At 34.7% G+C, this 20,217-nt stretch overlaps 1 protein-coding gene and 1 non-coding gene across 4 annotated transcripts in view; both read right to left on the bottom strand.

Annotated features, from left to right (window-relative positions):
* ANO5 (anoctamin 5) overlaps positions 1-20,217 on the bottom strand; it is a 70,522-nt gene that overhangs the window by 37,263 nt on the left and 13,042 nt on the right. Inside the window, exons 3-8 of one of the 3 annotated variants that reach the window (XM_010964760.3) lie at positions 18,251-18,298; positions 9,922-9,963; positions 7,335-7,448; positions 6,177-6,245; positions 4,798-5,082; positions 640-753 (exon numbers count right to left, since the gene is read on the bottom strand). In XM_010964760.3, the coding sequence (XP_010963062.2) occupies positions 640-753; positions 4,798-5,082; positions 6,177-6,245; positions 7,335-7,448; positions 9,922-9,963; positions 18,251-18,298 (672 nt within the window). Of the gene's footprint in view, positions 1-639; positions 754-4,797; positions 5,083-6,176; positions 6,246-7,334; positions 7,449-9,921; positions 9,964-10,994; positions 12,142-18,250; positions 18,299-20,217 lie in introns of those variants that run through there. The other 2 variants (XM_074372233.1, XM_045523830.2) reach the window with 2 other exon arrangements.
* Positions 4,477-4,582, bottom strand: LOC123619632 (U6 spliceosomal RNA). The gene has a single exon (XR_006728313.1). It is a non-coding gene; the product is annotated as a U6 spliceosomal RNA (small nuclear RNA).

Here is a 20,217-nt window from a genome sequence, read left to right on the forward strand (position 1 = left end):
ATGGGTGCATCATATAAAACACCACTTTTCTTGAACTCAGTATTTTTGTCCCAAAGAAACGTCCTCCAGAATCTGTCTGAATCTTTTGTTTGGACCAAAGTCCAAACTTGTTCTACAGCTGTATATATGCTTTATTTCCCAGAAATTCCTAGCCTGTGAGCTTGGATTCATGGTTGTGTTCCAATAATGCCTAACAGATTGCTTTACATATAATTAAAACCAATTATACATTTAATGAACGAACACATGAATGCATCACTTTAAGTCCTTTGGAACTTCTGAAGTTTATAAAGAAAGATCTGATGGATTTGGGTAAAATTTCCAAATATTATGGTCTAAAATGTTCTTTTAATATAACTGCTATTTTCAATAATGGGTTCTAAAGAAAATTCATGTGCAAATGTAATAATTTTTAAATGAATTTCCATTTAAACCCCAAAGTGAAGAGGTATTAACTATATGTGTCAGCATAGTTCTCAGCTGGGACCTGAGGAGGCAGGGACTTTCCCAGCATGCGTGAGATAAAGCAATCTGTCATAGAAGAGGAAGCAAATGGAAGATTCTCCTCCCAACAAGGCAACCTCTGAACATGGGAAAGGGAAAATGGGCTCAGTATTTCAAAACCAAGCGTATACTTACATCATGGAGTGGAAAGGCAGATGAATAGGTATTGGAATTTAGCAGTCTTTCAATTCCAAACCTTTTCTTTCCATCTTCAACGCCAAAAGGACACCGTGAGAGAATATAATAAACCTATAAGGTAAGCATAAAGAGACACACATTTCAGAAATTTATGCTATCCGTATTTTTTTCAGTCACCATTTTACAATGTCTACTTTGTCTCAGTGACGATACAGGCTCTGATTACAGAAGGAACCTTCCCCTTGTTGTTTGGGGAAGAAGTAGAGGGTGGGGTCGCGTGGAGTGGCAGGTATCTCAGCTTCTGGGTATTCCTTATTCCCTTGGGGGCGGGGGAACGAGTCATAAGTTATTGTGCTTTTCCTGTTCCAAGCTCCTCTGGGAGTCCCTTGTGCCAGAATCCATGCTATAATCAGGGTTTCAAGTTGGAGTCTTGTGCAACTAACGGTTCAGGTAAGAGAATATGGAGTAGAATTAATACTTGGCCAAACTGTCTTGAATACCTTTCAATTAATTACTCTGAGGTTTTGTACAGGGCCTTTTCCTGATATCAGAATCTATTAAATCTTGGAGTATTTCTTTTAGCAAACTTGTAATTATAAATTATTCCTCTATCCCTTTGAGATGTATGTAAGTCTTTTTCAAAGCTAAATGAGACCTCTTGCCAGTTTTACAACTTAAGAGTGTTATTTAGTTTTCCAGAAACCATCTCTTTTCATTGTAAACATCAAGAAAGACTGTGTCCCTGTCACCTTATCTCTGTGGGAGTGCAGTCCAGGCACCTCGCTCCAAGTTGTAATCACCTGCATAGGGTTATGAGATGTTTTACTATTACTATTTTGGATAAAGACAATTAATACAGATGGACACTTCAATTAGCAGTTGAATTTAGGATAAACTACGTGGCAAATAGTGTTGTTAAGTTGAACAGGGGGGTTATCTGTGAATATTCTTTACGTTATATGGGGAAGGGTGGTTTTTTAAAGTAAGCAGTTTCACAGAACGAGAAGAGTGGGAGGTTTCTTTAAATTGCCTCCATTTTTCAGGACTACATAACTCAGGCAAAACTCAACAGTGTCAGTATTGGTGCAAAATTAGACACAGATCAAAGCAGCAGAATCAAGCCCAGAAGTAGATCTATAAATATCCAGATACTTGAGTTATGACAAAGGTGGAACTGTAAAAACAATACGAAAAGTTGAATATTTTCAATAATTGGTGTAAGTCAAATGACTATACATTTGGGGGAAAAAAGGCCTCCATCTTGCATCATGCACAAAAATTAATTCCAAGTGGAGAGTAGTTCTCAGTGTGATAAGTAAAATAATAAAACTTCTGGAAGACATACAGGAAATTAACTCCATGATCTTGGAGTAGTTAAAGATTAAGAGCTTTATTCATAAAGTAAAGGCTTAAGGAAGCAGACTACATCTGACCCTCAAACGACGTAGGGGTAGGGGCATCGACCTTCTGGGCAGCCAAAAATCCAAGTACAATTCAGAGTTGAACCTCTGTATATGCAGTCCCTCCACATCTGTGATTCCACATCTAAGTATCCAACCAACTGTGGACCATGTGGTTCTGTAATGTTTACTACTGAACAAAACCTGCTTATAAGTGGACCCTCCTATTTCAAACCTGGTTTGAAACTGTACATTAAAATGAAAAGCATCTGTTTATCCAAAAAAAAAAAAACTATAAAAAGGAAGAAAAGGGAAGCACAAAGTAAGAAAAGATCAGTAAAGTATATATTGACTAAAGGGCTCAAATAAAAAATATCTAAACAGTTGCTACAAATCAACAAGGGAAGGCCTAACTGAAAAACAAACGCAAGAGACCTTAGCAGGGACTTCACCAAAGTGGACATCTAAATGCCCAATAAACATATACAAGGGGATCAATCTCATTTCTATCAGAGAAATGCAAATTAAAACCATAATAACACATACACAGATAAATTTCCATAGAAAGTAATAAAAATGAATAAACAAAATCTCATACAATTAATCAACCATAGCTAACTTAATCAACCAAATTCATGTTCAGCCAAAGAATCCAGACTCAAAAGGATACACACTTTATGACTTCTCTTTTACAAAGTTTTAAAACAGGCTACACTCGTCTCTGCTGTTAAAAGTGAGAGCTGACCTCCACTGAGAAAGACAGCAGTAATGATCAGGAGGAGGCACCAGGGCTTCCGGACGGCTAGGAAGGTGCTCTCTTTTGATCTGGGTGGTGGTCATATGGCTGTGTTCATTTTGTGACTGAATTCAAGGAGCTGTATTCACTTATGACTTGTGAGCTACCTTGATTTATGTTACACTGCAATTTAAAAAGAAAGAAAAAGAACGACTGGCAATTTTAGTGCTGAGAAAGAAAAACAGCAGTCTCGCCTGTTTTTAATGGGACTCTAAATTAACACATCTTTTTGTAAAATGTGATAGTGTAACAAGTGACATTTTAAACATGCGTGCCCTCAGATGCAGACGTTTTCTATGTGGCGTCTACTTTGCGGAAGAATTTACATATGTGCTGAAAAACGCACACACTGTTGTTGCTGCTGCTGCTTAGACCAGGTAGGAAAAGGGAGAAAATTTTTAGTTCGTGGATTTGCGTTTTCATATGTGAATCCTAGGCATTACATTTTAACTTAATATTTCTGTCAGTGAATTAAAAAAAATAGATTTAGGGACTAGAAAAAAGATTATTTCAAAATCCTTCTTACACACTTTTAAGAGTGTTGAACCTAACGAGAATGAAGTCTCTCATTCCTCAGGAAAACTGAGTAAGTAATCTCAAGGAGAAGTTGCCTTGCGATTGTTAGAAACCTGGTGATTGCACTAACAGGTACCAGCAGAAAGGGGAAGAGCAGCAGAGAACCCGAATCTTTTTCTTCTGAAGTCAGATCAATAATAACAACATATAACACTTAGTGAAAACTTATTATGTTCCAGAAACTATTCAGTCATTTACACCTTAACTCATTTAATTCTCAACATAACCTATGAGGTGGATATTATCCCTATTTTAACAGGAAGAAACATGGCACAGAAACTGTAATTAGGGGAGATGCTTTTAATGGGAAAATTAAAGACCCCTAGAACTACAAATGAAGAGGAAATATTATTATTAAAAAGGCTGAAAATGGTTTTAAGTGAAAGGAAAAAGTTCTGCTGTTTCTCAAATGCCATCTATTCCAGTTTACTGCCATCTCAATAAACAAGGAATGTTCCCTGCCACCAAGCCATCAGCCACTGCAGCCACCCTCTGATGAGGAATCCAGGATGGACAAAAACAGGACAGGATAAAAACAGGCCCTAGACAGTTAAGATGCACAGCAACGGAATCACTTCCATGAGCCCAGACTCTTGCACCTTCCCATACACAGACAAGCACTAAAATCATTATCTTGGGATATCTGGTTTTTGTGATTAGCAGTAATATTTTGGTGTTCCACTACATGTGTTTTTCCCAGCAAAAACTCCCATATATCCTGGCTCCTCCCTTTCCTCATGAGAACAGTTCCTCAGAGCTATCTGAGAGGCTGTTTCTGGGCTACAGCCCTCAGTAATTTCCTTGAATAAAACATAATTCTCAAGTTTTAGGTTTTCAGTCGACACCATATATAAGGCAATTAAAATATTCCATTTCCATTTGGAATGATCAATATTCCTCCTTCTAGGCACTGAACTTAGAAAACCAAACTCTAAGATTATAAAACCATTTTACAAAGACCTTATAAAATTGAAGTCCCCTGACTCTCAGTTAAGTGCTTTCCCCAATATTGCATGCGGCCTCTTTTCTTGCTGTGTCCACATTGTCAAACATTCATTTAAACAAAATATGGCACGCTTCATACACTTGCATGTCATCCTCGAGCAGGGGCCGTGCTAGTCTTCTCTGGATCATTCCAATTTTAGTATATATGCTCCTGAAGTGACACCTCAACCATTCACTTGTAAACAACAGTTTGAGAAGTAGGGAGGCTAACAGGTTTAAGTTGTCCAAGTGGACTTTAAAACCTGCCCAATACCATCAAACCCATCAAAATTTACACAGAAACACCTTGCAGAGTATCACACGTGCACCTGTACAAAAGCACACAGAGGCACACATCCCTTACTTGAAGGGATGCGCCCAAAGGTCTTCTCTACCTACAATTCTGTTTCTTGCTGAGGATGGAAAGAAGCTTGACTCGTCTTCAATGAGGAAGAGCTCCTGCCGATGTCTGGTGAATTGTGCAGTGAAATATTCAGGATGAGGATGCTTCACATTCCTGGGGAGCTTCAGAGGCCCAAGCATATAGCTAAAAGGGATCTTGTCAGCTCGAGGAATGTCACTCTCCTTTATAGGCATTTTGATTCCCAGCACTTCAGCATAAGTAATTAATACCTCCCAAGGGGCATGGATCTTGACAAAATAAGTTTTTCCATCTTCAGAGTTCTGTATGAAAAGGAGGCAAAATAACAAAGCTTACTGAGTTTATTAAGGAAAAGAAATTTTATAAAATCTCAAACTTAAGACTGTCACAGCATTTTCAATTTATTGAAAAATTTCAGCAAAATTTTCAGAAGCGTTAAGTGCTCAAAATAGCTATACATACTATACTTAGATATACGTGTATGTATATGTTTGTATGTTATGTGTGTGTATATTTGTGTGTGAGAGAGACAGACAGAGACAGAGAAAATATTTTTTAAAATATATTTCAGGGTCAACGTATATTAGTCTGAAACCTATGGAAACATACGTGGTTCTGGACAATGTCTTAAAGTTTTACTTGCTAGCTCTAAGCTCAGAACTGTGCTTAGGGTATATGAGAAATAGACACAAAGTATAATATGTACTCTTTCCTCTAACCCAGCTGCTTGTATAGCTTACACGTAGAGGAAAAACTTTAGGCAATAAGCATTCATTACACAGAACAGTAAGTTATAGACAGAATATATGGTATAATACAAGTTTATTAGTTCAGTAAGAAAAAAAACAAGGAAAAATAAGAAGTAGAGAGTATTAATTTAGAACTAGAGAGTATTAGAAATTCATGGACAGGGTAGGATCTGATATAGGTCTTTAAAAGCAATTTTGAAGGAAATTCTAGAAAACCAGTAAATGGTAGGAGGTGTGGAGAAAAAAAAAAGAACTTGGCATATTCATGAGTAGAAAAAGTGTCTTGGCTTAAACAGAAGGTTGTGTTGCAAGATAGCTATGTTAACCAGTTAGGGTGCCAGATTACAGGCAGCCTTCAAAATGAGACAGATATGAAACAAAAACCATGTCTTTACTTTCTCTGGATCCTGAACAGAATTATGTATGCTCATTTTTAAAGTCTTCCACTCACCATCTCAAATTCAGAGCGCTGACCTGCTTACTCACCTAGAAGATCACAGGCCCTACCATCCCCAGTGCACGTGTCTGTAGCCAGAAAAGCTATTGTTTTGCTCCCAAGCACAAAGTCTAGCCAGTCAAAGGCCAGAGCAGGAGGAAACAACATTTAAAACACCAAGGCTCTGGTATAGATGAACAACTACATTTACCCTTTTATCTTCAGTTTCCAACTCAAGACCTGTTTTTCTGAGATTTTGTTCAAATTCTTTTCTTCTTTCCTATGGAAAAACAGATGAGTACAATTATGCAGAACACTTGTATTTGCCCAGACAAACAGACTTGTTACACAATGACTGTGCCTGCAGATGGTCCCCTGGTTGTACACAAAAGCACTCTAAGTATCAACCCCATCCGAGGGCCACAGACTGCTTTTCGCCTCTACTAGGAATGGTCTCCAGGGCATGTGCAGGACCTCCACATGGAAAAAACACAGAACACTGTACTAAGTAACATTAAAAAATACTTCGATAAACAGAGAGACATATCATACTCCTAGCTGAGAAGACTTGGTATTACAAAGATTCAGTACTTTTTAAATAAATGATATATTTAATTCATTTTAAGCCAAAACATCATCATGACTTTTTAATAGTGAAGAACAGCTTCACTTCATTAAATTTAATTCAAATAAATGCAAAATCATTACTTACAGCCTTTAAAACAATGATTATTGGTTGAAAAAATCTCTGGGCTTTAACTATGATTTAAGTGTGAAAAAATGGACCTGAGGCACTATAATAACAAGGGGTCAGGGAGAAGAAAAGATTGAGCAGGAAAAGCTTGTGAAATAAGAGGACAACTAAGAGAATGTGAGACCTGGAAGCCCAGTGAAGAGCATACACCACAGAGAAGGGAATGATTAAACGGCGGCAAGTGCTGCTAACAGGTCAAGCAAGAAGAGGGCTGCGGCTTGATCACTGGATTTATTTATATGAAGATGAAAAGAGTGGCTGAGGTCATGGCCTGATAGGAGTGGGTTTAAGAAGCAGAACTCTTGAATATTATATTCAGACACAGACCTCAAATTGTGGAGGTCACATTTAATATCTAAGGAGAGCTATATTAAAAAATATACCAGTCACTTGGGAAAAGAAAAAGAAGTCAGTGTCCAAAATGTCTAAAAAGTAAAACTGATGTTACACATTCATTTTTGGGCTGCATATTTTGTAGTTGTCTCACTCAGTTTCAGCTTTCAGTAACACTCTGGGGCTTCTAACTTTTACAAAATAATTTAGTGGAAACATCCCTGTCAAGCTACAGAATGTGTCTCTTTTCACTGTTCTCATTTCTGTCCCATAAGTACTTACCGCCTTCAGTTCTGCTTCTTTCTTCATGTCATCAACATAGGAAAGCACAAAATCGATCTTCCTAATCCCATCTCGGAAGAAGATAGAATCTTTGCTTTGTTCATCTTTTTTAAACTGCAGGAAACATGAATGACACAACTTTAAATTACAGTTTTGTTTTCAAGTGGCAAAAACATGAAATGGGTTAGCTAAAATTTGGTCACCATTTAATTTTTTTCTTTCTTAAAATGACAAATGAAGACAACCAATTTTCATCAACAGAAGATTATGCTTATTTTAGAAAGGAAAATTCCATAAAGGAGTTATATTTTAAGAAGATTATACTTATTTTAGAAAGTGAAATTCCATAAGGGAATTAGATTTCAACAATAATGACTCAAGATGAAGCTAAGTATATTGACTACATGCACACACAACAAAAATACTGCAATTATACCAAAATACAAAATGAATATATATATATATATATGTATATGTATATGTATATATATATATACTCCTTGATCCCAAGATGCATATTCAGAGACAGACTTGTTATTTTCATTAAACAACATACCTACTAGTCCAACAAATAATTCACGGTCACACAATACTTTGGGGGTAAATTTATTACAGACCAATCAATGAGTCTTACTGTAAGAACACAGACATATATTAATGCCTATACTATGTTGTAAATTACTTCCTAATTCAACTTTTGAAAGGTTAAAATAAAAATCAAGGTGCAGCTAAAAATTAGAAAGCAGGTTAGCTTGCCAGCTAGCTTCACTACAAGTAAATCTCCTTTCAACATCAATTTCCTAAGCCAGCCAAATCTCTCCCTTTTCAAAACTGTAAAAACACTAGAGTTTCAGAAAGAAGAAATTTCATGTTTGTCTGACTTGATTTTACATAGTTTATATGCAATATATAACAGTTAATATTTGGAATAGCCCACATACAACACCAAGAATGATGCACATAGATGATGCAGTGGATGTCAGTGATCTCTCTAATTCTGTGATGCAAAGTTATAATGTAGACAACTTTCCAACTGCTTTAGCTAACATGTGAATGAGGAACTGGATGTTTTTCATTTTCATAACTGGAATTTGTATTAGTTTATGACTTTCTTTTATAGTACTGTCTGTTGTTTTTCACCCAAGTCAGGCCAGGCAGACCTCCCACAAAAAGAACTGAATGTGGATCACTCAAGTAAGAATAAGAAAAAAATTTCATGTTTGACCTGTGGTCTATGAACAGAATAACTGTATTTTATCTATATGAGCATATAACCAATGGGTCTCAAAAAAAACTAGCTCCCAATGCACAGGAGCAAATGAGTGGAAAAATGAACAATGAAACAAGAAAACATTCAGAAATTAAATATCAAAATAGAGTAATTCAAGTATTATGTCTGCGTTCTCTGCACCCCAGTCAAAGTAAACATAATCATCTTTCTTTTCCTAAAAGAAAGTAAAAGAAAACCTGAGAAAATTCAAACTGTTATTATGTTGTACCTTGATTATAAATCACCAAAAAAGTAAACAAAACAAAAAAATTATTTGGGTTCTTGTAAATCATCATAATATTAGCATATCTTATGAAATTCACCAAAATTTGTGGAGCCAACTGGGTGAGGAAAAAATATTAATTAGACTAAATATTATAAAAACAAAGAATTAGAGGGAAAAAATTCTAATAATCCTTTGACTCTAAATCTCTGACAGTCATATTTTGCATAGTACAGTTTTTTTTAACAACATATATTTTTAAGTGTTATTGTTTGAAAGAGCTAAATCTAGGTCCACAAAGAGAAGTTCTGGTGACAGAAACGTGCACATAGAAATCAACAAAATCACAGTATTTGACTATTAGGCAATTTAAAAAGTAACTAAAATAGTGAATCCAGTTGTTTCCTAGGTGTTCAGTCTAAATGCTTGTACATAATTCCCTTCTCCTGAAAGCCAAAGGCTGCCTAGGAAAACCTGAACTTCTACCATTATGTTGTGTCCTAACTATAATCTGTAAATTTTTTAAAATTTGGAGAAATCTCTAGTAGCCTTATATATCATCATGAGGTACATGACTTAGGACTGTTAACAAAAACGAGTGGAAGGTGACTGGGGCAGAAAAACCTGATAATTTGATACACATAACTGAATACTATTAAAATACATCATTATTTTATTTTGCTCAAGACATGACATTAAGATCATTTTTGCAGTATGTGTTTGTATTTATGTTTGATTTATTCTTGGAAATGCCTATTTATAATGAGGTAAACATCTGGGTGGCTTTTGAATGAGGCAGTTATTCTGAGGTTCATTAACCTCTGAAACTGAATGTAAATTGTAAATTGCATATGTGTGTGTGTGTGTGTGTGTGTGTGTGTGAGTGAGTGTGTGTGTATGTAATTATATTTTTTAGGTAGAGGTTCTAAAGCTTTAATTAGATCCAAAAAATCACCATTCTAGAACCTCAGCTGCCTGGGGAATAGGAACCAGTGACAAAGTCCCCCAAATCAACAGTATTAACTGCAACAAAAACGACTCAGGCTAGCAGGCAGCCATCCAAAGCGTAAGCAGCAGCATCCAGCACTGGTTACCATAATACGTCGCTTCAGGAACAAATTGTATCTCTTTAAAGACTGTGAAGCAATCAAGAGAGAGTTAGCAAATCCTGTCCAGGAATAAAGAAATGATTTCCAAAAAACAGACATGCATACAAACAAACTCTCAGTGTGATCACTCACGTGAAAGTATGTATGTGTGTGATACTTAAAGTTGGAAGAAAACAATAAAGAATAAATGAAAGGAAAAAAAAAGGAGACTCCAAAGTAAATTTCCCTAAATCCTTTTACAGTAACTTTGAATAATACACATTTGTGACTGGATTAAGGAAGCAAGCAGAGAGAAAAAAAAAAATGAAGGAAACATGAGAATAATGGAAATGTAAAGTAAAATATGTATGATAGGTATTCTGTTAAGTATGTCTGTGTACATCAGTCGAAAAAAGGAAAATCACCACAGTTATACTGGGACTATGTATAGTATGGAAAGTTCACCCAATAGTGTAAAATATTTCATTACTGAAAAAAAAAACTGAAATTACCATCACCATGTATGTGTGTGTATGTGTGTGTGTGTAATTACATTTTTTAGGAGGAGTTTCCAAAGCTTTAATCAGATCCAAAAAAGATAAACAATCTTTTATTACCATTAAAATATTTCATTACCAAAATACTAAAAAAAAAAAAAAAAAAGACAAGGTCATTTGATAATTTAAATACTGAGTTGTCTTCCATCTTGTGACCATGACCATTGTTTTTAAAATACCAAAGCAATTAACTAAAAACATCTGGGATAATATTTGAAAGAAAAACAACCTATGATACAAAAAGGCAAGTATTGTGTGTATTTTATAGTATAATGAAATAATAAAGAATCTAATAAAATTATCAATAAAGAGTTTCAGTTCTTGTCATGCAGAATTTGGCTTAAATTGTTGCTTTCCTGGAATAGGCTCAAGAGACTTAAGCAATTGGTGACTAAGCAGTGAAAACCCCCACCCTGTAAACTGATGAGCCCTAACACGTACAGTTGAGTTAGAACTGCCGTTATTTACAGCAACGGATACAAGATGGATGTTGGTCACTGAATAACGAACATTTTAAATTACCTTCTTCTGTTGTGCTGAAATATTCCACCTCAGCACCTGGATTTTCTTAGGATCCTTCATGAGATTCACAAGTTACTATTTTTCCCAAATGTTTTACCTGAGGTCATGACAGAATTGTTAAGGGAAATGAAAGAGTTATACACTACAGGACGTTATATGACTTTCATGGGCCCCTTCCTCTATTAAAAAAAAAATTAATTGAAGATAAATAAACAAACTAATATATGCTACTATATTTGCTTTTTTGTTTATTACTTTTATTTTTAAAGAAATTAAAACATTTCCACAGGTTCCAAAATGTAACATGGGCAAGCACTGTGCCTACCACACTTAAAGGATGAGTTGGCTCTGAGGTCACAGATTAACTGAGTACCACCACTTTAAGAGTGATGGGAGTGCAGGGTATAAAAAGTTCCCTAGACTAGTGGTAAAAAGCCTTCTGTGATAAATACACCTAACGTCAAGTTACTATGCAACTTTTCCAATATATGACATCCTCATGATTCAAAAAGCAATGGGTTCAATACCAGCAGTTGGTCCTGAAAAAGTACTGACTCAATAGTTAATATTTTTAAATGTAATTTTAAATATATCAAATGAAAATCACTAAAGGACGTGATTACAAAAAGATAAAATTAACATTCTATAGACTAAAAGTTTAGAATTAATAACTATATTTCCATCATGCAGTAAATAAGTTCACTTTTTATCAAAAATGGATAACACTAAAACTAATTAAAAGGTATTTTTAAAATCATTCCTATTTCCTTTTTACATCAGTAACTCTTTGGTGTATTTATTTCTGGTTTGTCTAAGCACCGAATTTTTTAACATAGTAAATGATTATATTTAATATACACATTTTCTTACCTTTTTCGCAATATTACTATACTATTAAAATAAATTTTCATATACTATAAACTTGCCATAAACATAATTTGTCTATATATTTTCAATTCATTAAATTTAACGTGATTTGTTTGTAATAAGACACTTTACAGTCCCTTCTCTAGGAATAGAGTTGAAAACCTGTATTACTGGTGCTACAAAGAAGTTGTCAACAGCAACTTTCTCTCATTATATATAATTTGAACACTTTAAGTCCTACATTTTGAATTATTCTGCTATCTGTTTTAAGTCTATATATCTTTCAAACCCAAGATAATAATTATATCTATATAAAGTTTTATATATATATATAAAAGTTTTATATATATATATACATATATATATATATGGCAATGTCCAATTGGAATTTGAAAAAACATTTATGAAAGTATCATTGAAATATTTATGGACAGATTTAACATATATGTGCAAGACTTGTATGTGAAAAATGAAAATATTCCTGAGATAGACTAAAAATATCAAAATAGAGATATATTTTATGTTCACATATTGAAAGATTATTATTGTTACAATGTAAATTCTACTCAAATTGATCTATAATTCTATGCAATACCAATCAAAATACCAATAAGATTTTTTTTTAAAGAAATTGGCAAGCTGATTCTAAAATGGAAACGGAAATGGAAAGGATCCAGAGTAACCAAACAATGTCGCTAAAGAAGAACAAATTAGAAATACTTACTCTACCTGATTTTAATACTTACTACAAAGTGAAAGTAATCAAGACAGTGTAGTATTGACATAAGAACAGACATATGATGGGGCAGAATAGAGAGTTTAGAAGTAAACTCACACATACATGGTCAATTTCCACAAAGGTCCTAAGGTAATTTATGAGGAAAGGATAGTTATTTCAACAGGTGGTACTAAATATGTGTATCAACAAAAAGTAAATAAACTTTGATCCTCATTACAAATCACCTACAAAAGTTAACTCAAAATGAATTGTAGACCAATAGTAAAATTTAAAACTATAAAGCTAAAGAAAATCTGAGAAAATTTCTTCTACTTTGGTGCAGATAAATATTCCTTAGCTAGAACACAGAAAGCATGGATCATAAAAGAAAAAGGATAAGAAATTGAACCTTGAAAATTTTAAAATTTGTTTTTCAAAAAATATTCTTAAGTAAATGAAAAGGAAAGTCACAGATTGGGAGAAAATATTTACAATAAATACAACTGACAAAGCTCTTGCATTCAGAATACCTAAACAATTTTAACAAATCAGTAAGAAGATAATCCAATTTTTAAAAATACACATAAGATTTGAACATATAGCTAACAGAAGAAGACATATAAATGGCTAATAAGCCCAAGAAAAGTTGTGCAATGTCATCATTCATCGGAGAAACGAGAACTGAAGCCGTGAGATACCACCATCATCCAGTTGCTAAAATTAAGAAGTTGACGATACTACGTGCTGGTGAGAATATAGACTAACTAGAACTCTACATACATTACTGGCAGAAATAAAAAATGTACAACCACTTTTAAATACAGTTCAGCAGTTTCATATGAAGTTACACACTTTCCATATGACCCAGAAATTTTAACGAGAAATTAATGAAAAGAAATAAACATTTGTCTTCACAAACATTTCTTACCTGCATGTTCCTAACAGCTTTATTTATAATGGTCCTAAAACTGAAAACAATTCAAATATCTATCAACAGGTGAATGGATAAACAAATTTTGGTACATCCATACGATGGACTACTATTTAGCAACAAAATGAAACAAAAGAAATCAAAAAACTAACGTTGTTTTCAACAAGATTCAATTCACCAGTATCAATTGAAGTTCTGGATGCTTCAGCAATATTGTGCTGAACAAAAATTGTCCAAAGTCAGACACAAAATAGTATACACTATATGATTCCATTCACATACTACTTTTTTAAAAAAAATCAGCAGTTGCCTAGGGCAGAGATGAAATAGCAAAAGAAAGATTTTTGAAGTAATGGAAATCTATAACTTGACTGCTGTGATTTTTAAAATTCGTCAAACTGTGCACTTAAAATGGGTGCATTTTATTGTATGTAAAGTATAAACAATAAGTTGATAATTTTTAAGAAGGTTCTGGCTTGAACAACTAGAGGGATAAACTGCGTACACAGACCTGAGATACGAAAGCCTTCAGTGGAGCAGTTTTTGTCGGGAAGAAAGAAATTCCATTTTAAACATGTCAATGTTGAGATGTCGTTAGATATCCAAATGCATATGATGGGGAAAGCACTTGAATGTTTAAGTCTGAAGGTCAGGAGAGATGTCTATTCTAGAAACTTAAATTTGAGTGTTACCACATATCAGTGCTATTTAAACCAAGAGACTGAACAAGATCCCAGGAGAATGAATTAAATGTCTGAGCCCTGGAACAGTCATATCTAAATATATACATAGATCAATTATAAATACTAAGCTGTATTCATACTAATTGCTTCTGGTCCATTTATTCAAAGGCACCTTCTGGTTGGTGTGTGCCTATGCCACGTATGTCCTTAAATATTTGGAGTACCATCCCTGAGGACACCCCTTCAAAACCTGTGAAGGCTGTTGGTTGTTATTAAGGCATGCCTCTAGTGTGCTCTTCCAATTCCCACTCCTCCTTTAAACACTAAGTACTTGACAAATTATTCCTCCCAAACACAAATGGCACTTACTCTGAGACAGGTTCTTTTAGGTATAATTTTCTCCATTTTTCTGTATTTCATTTAATGACCTTAGCACCCTTCTGTACTGACAATTTAGCTGGCCTTTCAGGTACTCAATCACATCCACCATGGACAACTTTACTTAAAATAAAATGTTAAATTATGTTAATTCTTCTGTATTTATAAAGGCATGTAGTGAAGCTCTATCATAATCACGGTAGTATTATAGTTTTTAATCCAAAAAGAAAATACGTCCAATGATATCCTGCTGGGTATCTTTGGATTGTCTCAGCAGGTTCCCTCTCTACCCCTTTCTACCCTGCTTCTTCTCCTGGGAGGGAGGCCAGTTAGATATCAGAGAGCTCCTTTGACCTCTGTCTTCCCACAAACGATGTCTTCTTTCTGAGGCTGGATTCAGGAAGACTGAACCCCTCCACTGAAGGGCACTGACCCTCTCAGGAATGTTTAAGTACATGACTCTCTCCTGGGTTCTGATAACTGTTCCCTCCCTATTTCCTGCAGTTCTATGGATGGTAATAGATTCATGGTTACTAGATTGATACACACTGGGCTTCTCCTGAACCTCATTTTTGTAAAAGTTTTTTCCTTTAATTAAGCTCTCCTCAATTTATTCTATTTTGAGTATGCCTAATAGGACCCTGATCAATATAGATTTTTCTTTTGTGGTATTTTTGTGACATTAAAAGAAACCTTCCCTGGAGAAATGGCTGATTCTAGGACTGACCCAGGAAAAGTACAAGATGAGACGAGCTTAGAGCATCTTGTAGTGCCAGAAAGTAAGAAAATGCTAAAAATAAAACAAAACAAAATTAAAGGCTTATATCAAAGAGATGCAGGGGTCAATCAAAAAAGCTCTTAATCAAAGCAAGAACAATTTGAGCAACAAAGTAAATGAAAGAGTATTGGGTTTATAACACAAAATACAAAATAAATATCCATGCATCCATTCTGATATAAATAAATACACAAATAATACATAAATAAATTTATGAATAAATAAGAGATAAACTTCCCATACAGAAGAATTCCAAATAACTCATTTACCCTTAAGGAGGTAGAGCATAAACCCCCAATCCTTAAGTATGGGCTGCACATAGTGACTTTCTTGCAAAGATTAGTACAGTATAAAATGGGAGATTAGAAAGAAAAATTTCACAGTAGAGCAGTCTGACAAATAGGACTTCAAGTCAGGCAATAGAGGCTAACATCAAGAATGATAAATCATGTTGATAGAAAGCACCCTTCATACAGTGGAATGAAAATAGCATTTTCTATTGTCTTCCTCCCCCAAAATACACGTGACCCCAGTCGAATTATGAGGAAATCATCAGGAAAGTTATCACTGAAGGACAGTCTACAAAGTACTTGACTAGTCTGCCTCAAAACTGCGAAGGTCTTTAAAAACAAGAAAAGTCTGAGAAACCATCACAGTCAAGAATAGCCTGAGGAGATACGGCAATGAAATGCAATGTGGTGTCCTGGATGGGATCCTGGAACAGAAAAAGAACTTTAGGGAAAAACTAAGGAAATGTGAATAAAATATGGACTTTAGTTAATAATAAGGTACCAATATTGGTTCATAATTTGTAACAAATGTGCCATTCCTATACAAGATACTAATGACAGGGGAAAATGGATGTGAGGTGCAGGGAACTTGATGTACTATATTCATAATAAATCTGCAAACCTAAAACTATACTAAAATAAAAAGTTGATTAAAAAACTTACTGTTTCATTTTAACTTGCTGTTTAACAAAAGAAAATGTCATCATAAAGGATGAAATACCATAGACCACTTTAAAACCAATTGGAATTTAAAACTTCAATTATTAGTATATGACACAATTGGGGAAATTATTGCAACTTCTATCATGGGCAAGGGGATAATAATAAATATGTAAAAAGTTCCCAAAAAATCAAGAGAAAAAAAGAAAAACTGAACAGCTTAACAATAAAATAGACAGAATATATAAACAGAATGATCCAGTAAAATAAATTAAAATGACCATCAGTGCAGAAAAAAGACAAATGTGTCATTCATATTAAGAAAAATGCAGACTTCAACTATGGTAGGATACAGAGCTAACTGAAGAAGCTCCACTAACTCTCTTTCTGACAGACAGGCAAAAACCGAAACTCATGAAAACACTGTTAATGAGATGGTAGAGAAATAGAACACATATATTTGTTAGAAATGCAAACTGGAGAGGACTTTAGCAATATATGGTAAGATTACATATGCCTTTATTCTTTGATACATAAATGCTTTTAGAAAGATACACATAGCCAAAATATATGACTTATCCTCAAGGGTTAAAGACTAAAAACAGAAAAGATTCCCAAGATTAAAGACGACTCAAAGGTCCATCAGTAAATGGACTGGATGAATACACCATCCTAAACTCCCAATCAGAAAACCATGCAGCATGTAAATGAATGAGGATGAAATCTATACACAACATAAAGTGAACTCTAGGATATGTTTTTAAGTGAAAACCAATGAACAGATCAGTATATAGAGTACGCTGCCTTTAGTGTAAGAAGTAGGAGGAAGATACATACACATAAGTATGTGCGTACACAAACACACACACACACACATACACACAGAAAAGTAAAGGACACATTGGAAAGACAGAAGAAATAAAAATGGTTACTACAGGAGGATTAAGAAGAAAAAGAAGGAAGAAAGTTTTCTCCAAGATGCTTTGTTTCATAATTTCAAATGCGACAGATTTACCTTCATGGTAATAAAGTCTAAGCTTCAGTGCCTCTTACTTGCACCAGTTTCTTCAAGGATTTAGGAAGGACTCTAGCAATGTGTTCTCACAGTCAGATATTTTGGTAAAATTTTTAAAGTAAATTAGTGTCCCATTATTCTTAAAAAGTGACACCAAAATAGCATAAGCTTTAGGCTCCACTGAACCTTATTTGATCTGTGGTTTTCACCTCTGGAATCTTGTAAATGTTTTACATGATCAAAAAACGAAAATAAATTAAAAAGAAAACAAACCAATAAAATTTCAGGTATTATAATTTGATCAACCCCACAACCTTCACTCTGGAACATAATGATCAGTACGCTAGTGAAAAGCAAAGCATCTGTATCAAAATTGTCAGGATGAAAATAACACTCTGTTTCTCCATCTTCCCAAATAGCATCTTTTATTTAATAAGCAACTAATGGAAATTTTTGAATCCCTTTATTAACTTCTTAATTGATATTTAAATCTGATTTTCAGATAAACTGCACTTCTTCAGGATTACTCTTAGGTATGTACTTACAGGTAAGAAGAAAGATGTATGCAGAGAAAATACTAAACTAGGCCTCAGAAAACTTGAGTTCTGCTCTAGTTCAGGGTCTGCCCTTTACACATGTGGATAATGTTGGTCACGTCATTAAGCCTCTCAGATTCTTCATTTTTTCATCTGTAAAACTGAGAAAGTAAAATGCAAGCAAAGTGCTAGGCTTTTTGTGTCATTCTCATTACTGTGGCTTATGACACTTTCTTTCCCATAAGAAACTCCTTTTGGCCAAAGTAATAAACTCTAAAATGTCATGTATGAGAACCTGAAAAATTACTGTGAACTGAGGGAGAGAGTGCTGCCATCGCTGACTGCAGAAGGACAGCCTGTTGTGTCCATGCAAGAAAGTATAGTAGTGACAGCCGCTTACCCTTGGTTCTTCACTGATGAGATAGCTGGACTCTCTGCTGCTCTGGTCCTGGTAATAGAACCATGGAGAAGATACAACACTGTTAATAACAGTGCAAGTGGGGAGCACATGACTTTCAACAACAAAAACTCTAGGTTCTCTATGCAGAAATCCTGCAATTCAGAGGAGCTGTGAAACACCTGAAATCGGATGCAAAACTGCGTGTATATGTGTGCTTATGCATGTGTGGGTGTGTAATGTGTGTGTGTATGAGTATGTGTATGGGGGGCTGTGGAAGAGAGAGCTTGGAAAAGAACGAAAATTTTGGAGGTAGTTTTAACAAATCATAAAAAAAAAATCTGAGACACAAGAAACTGTTAGGTCCTACACTGCAGAGAAATAACAAGGAGCCCCATTCCTTTAATGATGCTGAATTCTGAACAGGACTGAAAGGAAGGGCAGACTTAATTGGCTATTTTAGGCCTTTCAACATTTGTTTGAAATTATTAAAGTGAATACCATGGAAAATGTCCCACCAGAATGCATAAGGATTTGTACTTACAACTCAAGAGAAAAGCTATACGTGGATATAGATACACACTATAGACGTAATAACACTATTGTAGTTAAAGCAATAATGATGCCACCCTTGGTGTACCGCGGATTTCAAATCTTCATGCTCCACGATGGACCGCACACAACAGCACACACTCCTGAGATCACCTCTAAGCAGTGTCTAGTGACAGTTATAGAAGGGTGCCCAGGAGAAGCAGTCACCAGCAGAAATGCCCTGAAACATATGTCCAGACTGGGAATTCACTTACCTGGTTCTTCGAAAATCACAAACAGCATCTCATTACACCTAGGTAATACTGGGCAGATCAGTTTTCAAAAATAGAAAATTAAAAGTGCTAGGGGCATACTTAAAAACAAAAAAAAAGAACAATTTGGAAATTCACCACTACTACAAAAGTTAAGTTGCAGAATGTATCACCAAAAAAAGTGGTAATGTATCTGTGTTCTTAAGGAGGACGAGAAGAGATAATTTTGAACGCGTGTCAATTTTCATTCTACAGTATTGAATGTAAACTACATAAAAAGATGAATGTCATCTATGGTGTTAAAGTTATGCTGAAACAGTGGAAGACTTGTGGGAAGGCCGAGAGTCTGTGAGTAAATACATGTCGAAATCCCATTTCACTGATACATGATTCTGTGTGTGCACCTTGAAATGAATCCCATTAACTCATCTAAATACATCAAATATCAAATAAAGCTAATGAGTATCTTGATCACTCAATTCTGAAACAGCAGCCTCTGATATAAATTGTGCATCTATATTTCTGCCTTTAAAACAATATACGAATTTATTATAGCTTTGCTTTATACGTAACTTACAATGTAATTTTTTTCAATTATGTTAGAGAATAGTCAGTTGTTTTACTTACAAGAGAGTACAAGAAAACCATATACTAAACGTTTCAAAAACAGGCAGAATGCTTACTTCACAATACCTCACTTTAGGAAAAACGAGATTGTTGTGACTTTCTAATTAGAAGGTTTCTATGTGAATCTTAAGTTTTCATTTCTGTAGAATAAATGCCCAAGAGTGTGATTAGAGTCACATGGTAAGTGTATGTTTATGTTTTTATGAAACTGCCCAACAGTTTTCCAGATTGACTGGACCATTTTGCATCCCCACCAGCAGTGCATGAGATCCAGTTTCTCTTCGGCCTCACCAGTATTTGGTATTGTCACTATTTTCCATTTTAGCTGTTCTAATAGGAGTGCAGTGATATCTCACCTTGGTTTTATTTTGTAATTCCCTAATGGCTAAAGATATTCAGTATCTTTTCATGTGTTTATCTGCTATCCATATATCCTCTTTAGGGAAACATCTCATCATGTGTTTGCCCATTTGGGTTGACTGCTTTTTAACATTTTGCTTTGCTGTTTCTTTATATACCATAGGCATGAGTCCTTGGTCA

The sequence above is a fragment of the Camelus bactrianus genome, chromosome 10, assembly GCF_048773025.1.
Source record: "Camelus bactrianus isolate YW-2024 breed Bactrian camel chromosome 10, ASM4877302v1, whole genome shotgun sequence".
Classification (NCBI taxonomy): Eukaryota; Metazoa; Chordata; class Mammalia; order Artiodactyla; family Camelidae; genus Camelus; species Camelus bactrianus.